The sequence below is a fragment of the Blennius ocellaris genome (genome assembly GCF_963422515.1).
Source record: "Blennius ocellaris genome assembly, chromosome: 13".
Lineage (NCBI taxonomy): Eukaryota > Metazoa > Chordata > Actinopteri > Blenniiformes > Blenniidae > Blennius > Blennius ocellaris.
The window spans coordinates 10,074,517-10,085,064 of record NC_137662.1 but is presented as its reverse complement, the minus strand read 5'-3'; the positions used below and the strand labels follow the sequence as shown (position 1 = coordinate 10,085,064).

The following is a 10,548-nucleotide window of genomic DNA, read 5'->3' as shown; positions in this document are numbered from 1 at the left end:
AACAAAACTCTCCAGTGGAAAGAAACAGTGACGAGATTGAACCAGGGGGTCGCACTGTTGTACTTTTTATCCCGGGTCAGGCACAGGCACCGGAAGTCTCACTGTAGGAAAAGCGAGGTAGAAAATTGTCAAGTTTGCAGAAATATGTGGATCACTGCAGCGTTAGTAGGTTCACACTAAAACACACAATCCCTTCGTTACTGTTTTTGTCTTGGGCAAAATGAGCAAAATACATAAATAAATAGATAATAATAATCACCATCATCATCATGATAATAACAGAAAATTACAAAAAAAAAACCCCTTTCTAAACCAGTAATTTGATTCTACACATTCTACACACTACTATAAAAAACACAAGACGTGGCGCACCGCCAGTACAAAAACAAGCAGTCAATGTAAAAAACAATGTATTGCAAGATTAATAACTCATGTATGATGCACACTGTTTACACCTGAGGTGTCAAACATAAGGCCGGTGGACTAAAACCCAACCACCAAGCAAACTGAGAGGATATTTCTTTTAAACAAATAGAAACCCTTTTTAAAAAAAAAAATTTTTAATCAGAGTAGCAACACAAAACAACCCTGAGCTGAGATATTGACGATGCTGCCGTGACCCCAACCGTATTGCTCAAAGCCATGCTGTCAGGGTGAGTTTGTGAAAACCTGCATAATACAACAGTTATAGGTTTTGTTTTTTTTGTCTTACTGTATTAGACACTGGAAGGTTTCATTAAAATTATCTTTATGTTGAGATTGTCGACATTGTCAGTGGTATTTATTTGTTTTTCGTGAAAATATAGACATTTTCATCACATCTCATCTCTGCACATAAATGTAAAAAAAACAACAACATTAAAGTTTAATTTGAAGGTTGTGGCACTAAGTTTTAATTTTCAAAAGGTGATATACTTCCCTACTTCCCTTCTTTTTAATCTTGTTAGTATTTAAGATTCAACGTGAGAATGATATCAGAATGCATTTCAATCAACTATACCCGGTCCTGTTGTGTTTTTGTTGTGTCGGGGTTTGTATTGATTTTTAATGTGAAGCGTTTGGCAACATTGTTTCAACTGGCGCGTTGGAACTCGAGCTGTTGTGTAAACATCTAGAAGCAGTCGGTCACTTAATGACAGATGTTTATCAACATTAAGAGAAACAATGTTGCAAACATGACGCCATGGATTCTGGACGTGCCAGTATTTTGCGCGAGGTGGTGAAAAAGGTATTGAGTTACTTGAAAGTCCGCACAGGAAGCGGTGCGGGATGTTTCACGGTAACTTGACGCCGGAGTGAGAGAGAGAGAGAGAGAGGAAAAAAAAAAAAAAACAGCCTCACGGCGGCGGAGTGGGAGGAAGCCAAGTTGGAAACACGGCGGAGAGAAAGAGAAACTCCCTCCTGCAGCAGGCGGCAGCCAGGCACACCGGCGCAGTGTTTCGGGCGGTCGGCGGCTCGGACGCAGGCGGACTCCCGGAGCGGCTTGTGATGACCCACGGCGGCGAACCTCCACGCCAGTCCTGCCCCCGAAAGCCACCTGGAAGTTCGGGCTTCGCTTCAAACTTTCGGCGGGGCTGCTCGCGCTGACCTCGACCCTCCGTGTTGGCTTTTCTTGTTTTGTTTTGGTTTTGTTTTTTTTTCTTTTTGGTCTCGTTTCGGCTGGGAGCCTCGCTGAAGTCTCCCGCACGCAGCCAGGTGAGCGCGCGGAGGCGCCGAGGGTGCGTTCACTTCACCTGTACGCACACTAGACACGCGGTGTGACGCCGCCGGACGGAGCGTGAGGAGCAGCAGCAGCAGCAGCAGCAGCCGCCGAGTACCGGGACGGGCGATGGAGCCTCCAAAAGCAGGGAGCGGGACCCGGCGGAGCCCCGCGGCGACTCCCGGGAGAAGCCTCGCGGTGGATGCGATGTTCGCCGTCGGCTTCGTCTGCCTCCAAGGTGGGTGAAACAAGCGGGGCGCGCGCGTTGTGACGCGCGCTACGGTTCAGGTAGACGCTGTGGGCAGAGAGGAACGGCAGGACTCCCGACATTGACCTCTGCGGCTCAAGTTAGTCTGCTGGGATTAACAATCCGCACCGCAGCAGCAGAAACACACTTTGAAATGTGTGCCGCTGGATTTCTAGTTAATCCCGGCATTTTTTTCACCTGGTTAAAATTTTAAAAGTTTGTTTTGGGGGAAACTGTTGAGTGGGGACCCCTCCCCCATTAGTCTCAGTTGGTGGTGGGGGGGTGCTACTGGATGTACGAGCTCCAGCCTTTATAATGCACACCCACATTCCCGATACAGAGGCTGCAGTAGTGGGGGGGTTAAACATGAGCCCTGCGGCCCAAAACAGACCCACTGGAGCATCATTCCAAGAGTACAGTTACAAAAACAACATTGGATTTTTTTTATTTAAAAAAAAAAAGGGGAATTGTTTCCTGTGCCTTCACCGAGGATGCTGCTTAGTAACTCCTTAGTAACAGTAGGAGTAAAGCTGAAACATCAGCGACCGGTAAAAGCGTCAAACATGACATCTGAAGTTATTTAAAAAAAAAAAAAGAAAGAAAAGAAATTATTGTGGGATGCAGCAGAAATCAAAATTTTTTCAAATTTAATAACATTTTCAATATTTCTTTCAGCTAAAACAATGGGAATTAATTGGAACTTGGCTTTTTGTCCTGGATCGGTTCACTAAAGATCATATTGAGTTGTACGCCTCTCAGCCAACATAAGCTTAACACTGTTTCCGTGGTACTGAGATACTCCTGTGTACACCACAGCAGAGCAATTCATCTGTTTGCATGTCGCTCCACTTCCTGCTACGGTTCCGTTTTCAATCTGGAATGGGGCCCCGATGGTCGTCTGATGGTGAGCTTCCATCGACAATCAAAGTAGCCCTGCCTTGTCATCATGCATTCCCTGAAGTGTCCTTCCATCGCTCACTCACAACGCATTGGATACGCCATGTCTTGATTATCATATTCATAACTGTGTTTGCATGTTGGAGCCGCCTCTCTGAGCTCCAGCCTGGCACGCTTTCATGGCTGCCATTTGTATGCAGGCTTGTGCCTGTGCCACCACCGCCTGATTGTCACACTTGGAAGAAAAGAAGAAAAAAGAAAAAAAAAAGAGAGAGGAGTCCCCAATGAAATTAACAGAGATCTGAGGTTTGGAGCCTCGCATAGTTCGTAACCTCATAGCCGCAGAGTGAGAAAAGAAACAAACCAAAAAAAAAGAAGCCACGAGAGGATTCTTCCTCCTTCGGTGTGAGGAATGTTCTTATCCTGCCAAGAGATGCGATTCATTAACCCGCTGCACATCATGTCAAAACTGGGTCCGTTTAAAAAAAAAAAAAAAAAAAAACTTGAGCTCAGCATAGTGTGTTTGCATGAGCTACCTTAAACACGGCCACGATAAGTCAAGAGTGGCTGAAAGGAGTTTAAAAAAAGAAGACGAAAGAAACAAGGCATTCCTTTAAATTGAAGTGTGTCTGCCGGCCGCCTCATGGTGCCCACTTTGGGCTCAATGTGTTCTCTGTGTGCAGGCAGCCGGGGAGAGTGGAGGCTGCCATGGGGTCTTGTGTTTATGAAATGTATGAATAGAGCCAAGCCAGGTACTGTCACGACAGCGCTGCTTTTTCAGCCCGCTTCAGAAACGTCCCTATATTATTATTTAAATTTTTTTTTCTTAAAAAGGCCTTTGAACGCCTTGCAAAGAGCAGGAATAGGGTCTTACTTCCCACATTAAACCGTCCACACCAAACATGCCATGTTGCTGGAAGCTTGTGTGACGTGCTTGATCTGGGTACTGCGGTTAAATATTTACCCTTTCAAAAAAAAAAAAATAAGAACCCAACCCACCAATAATCGCTCTTTTTCCGTTGGCTTTTCTGTTGGTCTGGTTTCTATTTGTTGGCTGTTCTGAGTAGATTCATCCTATTTACGGAGGATGTGTCCATGATGGTAATGCAGCAGTTCTCGTCCAGTCCACCCACTCCATGCTTTCAACCTCCGTCGTCTTATTCCATTTTTCTTTTCTTTTCCCTTTCATTCCCTTTGCCCTCCCTCCCTCCCTCCCTCCAATTCACTGTGGGCCGTCTCAAGACCTGAAAGATTTATGTGGAAAAATGACAGGGTTTATTGCAGTGGTGCTGAGATAGATGTGTCCTCACGCACTCGCCTCTGCTCAGACCCTCGTCTTTGATCTCGCTCCCTCGTGGGCAGCTTTCAGGTCTGGGGGCATTAATAATTTGGATGAATGGGTTTAAAAAGGAAAAAAAAAACAACCCACCAAAACAATATTTACTCCACAGTGATTGACACAAGTCTGCACCTAAACAGTTCCAACCTACTTTTCTCCTTTGATTTGCTGTAAAATCCAATGTGTGTCACCTGGGGATGTGTCGTCTGCGTTTTTTTGTTTTAAAATCCAGACGTTTGGTTGTTATTAACCCCTGCTGTGTCTGCAGGCTGTTTGGCTACACGCTGGTCCTCCTATTCTCTGCAACTCGCACAGGATGAAAGGACGCAGACGGATGTAATGTGTGGAGGAGGATTTGTTTGTTTTTCCGTCGGGGATGAAATAGAATGGACCTGTACCCGTGATTGCATATTAAATAGATTTGGAGGGATATGAACATGTCTAACTCTTGTGTAATATCAGTGTTCAGCATGAATGTTGGTTTTATGGTCTTGATCTTCCCCCATTTTTTTCCTCTTTTTTTAACCCCTTCTCCTCCACTGCTCCAATTGATCTGATATCATGTTTGTTACAGTGCTGCAGGGGTTGAACATTGTCTGAACATCTGTGCCGTGACTTACCGACGTCTCACACATCATTACCGTCCTTCAACGCGCTACAGGTTTTCTCCCATTCGTTGAGCTTCCGATGGCGTTTCTTTTTTTTTTCACGAGAAAAGAAACGGTATTGTCAGTACGAGCGCCAATAGAGAGACGCACATGAACAGGACGAGCGATTAGCTGTGGATCTCGCTGTGTTCTCACAGAGTTCAACCAGTAGCGCGTGGTGAGGGAGGATTTCTCAAAGTCCTCTTCAAGCCCCCGGCCGTTTATCACACACTGTTTATTCAGGTTTAGGTGAAACCTTTTGAACTTGAGAGTCCCTCCTTTTGGGTGCGCGCCGTTTTATCGGGGGCTCCGTTTCCCAGGGGAGGATCTTCTTGCACTCTGCGAGAGGTTAGAGGCACGGCTGCCCGCTATCTCCTATATGGGCTCCCTTGTCATGTCTGAATTGATGCGCCTTCATCATCTCGGCTTTCTGTCCTCCTGCTCATGACCCCGACATCGATCCGCGCCTTGAAGACTTTGGAAGTAAATCACCCAGCGGAGCGGAGATACAAATGTGGGTGAATCGGACGAAGATAAAACTTTCCTCGCGTCAGAGAAAACAAAAAACACTACGAATGTTTCTTATGAGAAAAACAAACTAGTGGAATAACAAGAAAACCACCACACTCATTTCGATTCGTTTTTTTTCCCTCCAGTTTATTTACCGGCTTTTCAAAGACGTGTTGAGTAGAATCATTTTGAAGTTACGGATCAGCGGCTGCCAGAAACGACACTCTCCGCAGCCCGCGGGAGAGATTAAAGAACGAAAGATGGATATCGCGGCGTATAAGATGTTGTGTCGGCTAGTATTTTCCAGGCTCCGATATTAAAGCTCCGCCGCGTCTCTGGAGGAAGTCCTACCTGCTGATTGGAGCGTGAAGACGGAGGGGCCATGTCGCCAACAAAATGAGCAGTTTGTAATGACCAGTGGCCTCTGTTGGCCTTTTGAGAGATCAATAAAGCCAAATAAACAAAAGCAAAGCAAAGACCAGAGCTTCTCACTTCAAATGATTACTGCACCTAATGACCCGTGGACATTAACCGATGTGTGTGCAGCTCGCTCATGTGTTTGTGGTTTAGCTGGCGCTGCCGTCGGACCCTGTGGCTTGATTGGAATGAGCTTCGCTAGATCTCCGTCTCCTTCCCGTCGTAGCCGCTCCGCCGCCCCTCGTGGTTTCCAGCCCCGTCTGGAAGCACCTCTGTTGTTTATTGACTCGGTGCCTCCATAGATCCGTCTCGCCCCGAGGGAGGGGTCAGCCTCCGACTCCGTTGTGTTATGCACAGCATCATTGCCGTGGCGTTTCAAATTACAGGCCGCCATACTTCGGTGGGGTGGTTTGGAAACGGGAGCGCTGCAGTTTTCGCTCTCTCTCTCTCTCTGCCATTGCCATGTAAATGCAAAACCTTCCTGAAACGGAAATGCAAAATACGGCGAGTTTCTGCTTTGAAATGTTACTTAAATGGAGCCTCGGCTGTAGGAGGGGTGACGGTGAAGGGAGGAACAGCATAGTAGGGGCCCAGTCTGCTGATCCTGTATGCGGACACTTTGAAATGTGTCAAAGCCCTCCGCCTTGTTCTCAGGTCACATATCTGTCAAAAGAAAGAAGAAAAAAAAAAAGGTCCAATTGACTTATCTAATCTGCAGTCAGCCATCCTCTCCCTCAGCTGAGGCGATCCCTCAGAAATGTCCTGTTATCAGATGCGCTGACATTTTTTCTTAAACCTTCACCGTGTCTGAGCGGCTCTCTGAAATCACTTATCTGCCATTAGCGAGAACCCTGTGGTTTAATGTTCACTTTGAAAGGTACACACAGATGTTTGCAGTCGTCCTGACACTCGGAGAGCTGTAAATCCTCCCAGCAACTTTCTCCCCTGCGGGGCAGGTGTGAGGCCCACGGTGCAGCGAAATAAAAACCCGTTTCGTTGGCGGTGCCGAGCATGTATGGCTGTGCCACCACATTCAAATGCCTCTGATTGAAACGTGCAGGAATGTCTCATTTGGCCTCAGTCCGTTTACTTCCAAAGAGGGGGTTGGGGGGGCGGCTGAGGAAGAAAAAAAGAGGGCAGGAGAGGAGAAAGGAGTCTGGTTTGCCGTTGCGTAATCCAGGCAGCCGTTAACTCTTTGTGTCCGGAGGCTGAATGAAGTGATCGTAGCAACGGGCCACAGGCAGAGAGACATCAGGCAGCTCTCGGTCAGACCCGGGCTCCTCCCCGCCACACCAGCACGTTTAAACAGGCCGACGGGGCCTCTGGCGTTTAATGGGAATGGCCTTCAGCTCTGTTTGATCCCCAGATTAAAGGGGTCAGCTGGCAACAAGTGACCCTGCGCTGGGCCCAGTGGTCGTTGCCCGATAAGAAAATATTCTCCTTCTCTTTCTCTGCTGGTCTTCACCGCGGGGTTGCACCAGAGCTCAAAGGCCACGGGAGAGAGCGAGAGCCACCGTCGGGCCGTCTCCATGGCAGCGTGTGCAGCGGCGACTTCCCGCTCCCCGGCACCTGATGAAACCCGGCGCGCACCGTGCAGACGGAGCAATGCAGGACTTGTAGGCTGGCGGCTTTATCTGCCCTTGGCACCGAGCGCGAATGTTTCAGAGCTTCGCGGCTCCTTTTCAATCCGCTCTCATGCATTTTGGATGCAGACCAAGTGCCACGGTGCAAGTGGCGTTTTCCCAGGCTGTGGAGCGCAGTTGTATCTTTTCAGCCGTTCCGCACAAACTGAATATCTCCCCTCTGCCGCTTTTCTAAAAAGCATTTTCTTTGATATCGCGCCTCAAAGGAACAAAGGCGGCACAGATTTCTGGATGTCTCAATTAAAGGTTCCTGTTGTGCTTAACATGGACGTTAGGGAAGAACAGAGGCTTGAAGGTATTAACAGAAAGGAAGGCGGACAGCGCCGACATACCAGTGAGAGTGATCATCACAAGGACTTTTAGACAGTAGCGTGTCTAAAAATGGCTCTCACACAATCTGGCTTCATAGTTCTACTGAGTTCAATTTGGACAGTTTATCCTCCTCTTGTGTTTGTCTCTCACTGCTTCCATTTAAAGCGCTTTCCTCTGAGCTTCACTTTTATTTTTTACGAGTACAAATCCCCTCTTGGCTACATTTCCAACCTTAAGTGGTCAGCATTTTTTGTGTGGAAACAAAGATTTGTAGATTTTTTTTTTTTTCCTTTCTTTTTGGTTGATTGATGTTTGCATATCTGGCTAACAGAAGGAAGGAAAAGAGGGAAATCAAATCCCTCCCGCTCTGGCGTATAACCGCTCCGTGTGCAGGCTTGTAAATCAAACCGCTCCGATTCTTTGTTCTCCATCTGTAGATGGTCTGAATTGTTGTGGGAAAACCTTGTTTTGTTTTCATCTTTAACATCAAATCAATATCAAGCGTATTTTTCGCTCACGCGGCACATTAGGTGTCGGTTCCGTGCACATTCGATGCAACTTGAAGACTGTAAAGGATGTTGTTAAAACGTGGGACCAATCTGTGAGAAAAGATGAAATCACATTAAATCAAGAAAAATGCAGGACGATACTTTTGTTTATTTATTAGTGATTCTGAACAAAGCCACATCAGCAGGATAGGGGTAAAACTATTTGGGATGTTTTTTTTATTATCATTGTGCAGAAATCACAGTGCAGAAATGCAAATCGACTTTGATAATTAAAAGCTGATTAAAGTCTGGACTTGCTGGGGGGGGGGAATAATCAAGTTCTTAGTGAACTACTCCAAAAAATTTTTTTTTTTTAAATATTAAATATATTTTTAAATACATATCACATATTTAACACTTCTTGTTGAAATGATATTTCCAGACCTAAAAATAAACACTTTCGGTTGACAAAATGTGCCTCAATTCTGTGCAAGTATCACAAAGGAAACAGTTTCAACCCCCCCCCCCACCCCCCCATGAAAGTGAATGCAATTCTCTCAGTATTTGTCCACAGTTGTAGTGAATAGACACTGTACGGTAGTGAAATCCAGCAAGAGGACACAATGAAAGCCGGCTGAAATTGTGGAATTTAAAGCGTCTACTCCCCGTTATGAGGGTGACCTGGTGAAGCCCTGGAGGGTGAAGGCTTCAGACATTGTTGGACCTGGACGGCAATGAGCATTTTGGCCGTATGTAGAAAAGAGGATTTCAGATTGCACCTTTTTTATTTTAGGTTATCATGAAAAATGCATTAAATGTGAACATTCTTCTTAATGTCTGCTTCTCTTCCAACATCAGATGATGATCTTGGGCCATTGACTAACCTGTAATTAACTGACTTCCTCTCAAATCAGTATTCATCCTCTTAATCTGCGTAGCGAGAAAGACAGACGGAATTGCAATTAACAATGTTCCAATACATAAGTTATTGCAATAGTCGTCGTCATTATGATATCGTGCAGCCTCGTTGAACAGTAGATCACCCTGTCCTCACCCACAGGGATTACAAAGCACTGTGTGTTTTTGTCCAACTATTCCATTTGTAAAAACATTTTTTGTCTCTCTCAGTGACAGTTTCCAGAACTGGTATGCTTGTGTAAACTCCTCTTAATCTCTTACATCACCACGACACAACCGTATTGTCAGTCACCACGAGCTTGTTAAGCAGTGTTAATTTGTGTGAAAAAAGTGTATTTATTTGTATTATCTGCCGCTTTTGTCCCGGTCTCCAACTCTTGATTGGCATTCTTACAAATACCTGATGATTGCCCTGCAATCAGCCCCTCGCAATGAAGTGGGTCATTCAACAGATTTATTTACTGGCCACATAATCGCTTGACGAAACCTCTGTTGACCGGAGGTCTGTCACTCGCCCATGTTTATACATGGCCCCTCTGGCAGCCGCTACGCAGAGTAGCATTAGCACATCACGGCCAGTGTTGTTGTGTATTAGCAGACGCTAATTAATATCGCAGAGACAGAGGCTCATTACACGGCAAACATTGTTCTTTTTTCCCCCCACAGGTTCTCATTATGTTGAACGCCTTGCGAAGCCTCCGCGGCTCCCTCTCGCTGATGCTGTACTCGCACTCTGTTTCACCTTTTCACTCCTCTCTTTTCACTCCGTTTGTTCCAGTTTCACAAACTGTGCCAAATTCTGACTCCCTTTAAAGCCCCCGTCCTCCTTTCTGCTGTCCCCCGTCTGAACCTCCCTCAGAGTCTGCTTTCACGCCAGACTTCAGTGTGTTTTTTAATCAGCTCCGACAGAGGGATGGCAGAGCGCAGGCAGAATAACAGAGTAGGTTTGCAGCATGAGGGAGTCTTTGGTGAAACTCGTCCTCTTTTACTCCCTGTCTGGAAAGCGATTCTCCTGATGGAAGCTGTGGTGAATTTAGGCAGATGCTTTTCTTGTTTGTTTTTTGTTTTTTGGAAGGGGAAAAAAAAATATCCACACGATTTGTCTCTTCTCCCGCAAGACTGTTCTTACTGTAAAGGATTCTGTTTTCTTCAGAGTCCTGTTTTGTGTCTTTGTCTCTCACACGAAGGTGTCACATCTGCTCATGACTCCAGAAACATCTGCCACCGGAACGTTCTTCCTTTGTGTCTTCATTCAACCCCTCGCTGTGAGGCTTTTTGGGCAGATTATGATGATGCACAGAGCAGTTCTTTGCCGCTTCCTCAAGTCGATTTCACTGTACACTGTACAGAGACTTGAAAAGTTGCTTTAAAAGTAATGGAGTAACTGCACTCTTTTATTCATTTTCCTCAAAATATCACATGCCTTATAAT

At 46.0% G+C, this 10,548-nt stretch overlaps 1 protein-coding gene across 1 annotated transcript in view; it reads left to right on the top strand.

Moving 5' to 3' along the window:
* Positions 1–1,358: 1,358 nt before the first annotated feature.
* The window catches only part of ptk7b (protein tyrosine kinase 7b), an 80,542-nt gene continuing 71,352 nt past the window's right edge, over positions 1,359–10,548 (top strand). The window contains exon 1 of the mRNA XM_080507335.1: positions 1,359–1,937. Within this exon, the coding sequence (XP_080363461.1) occupies positions 1,829–1,937 (109 nt within the window). The 5' untranslated portion in view covers positions 1,359–1,828. The remainder of the gene's footprint in view (positions 1,938–10,548) is intronic.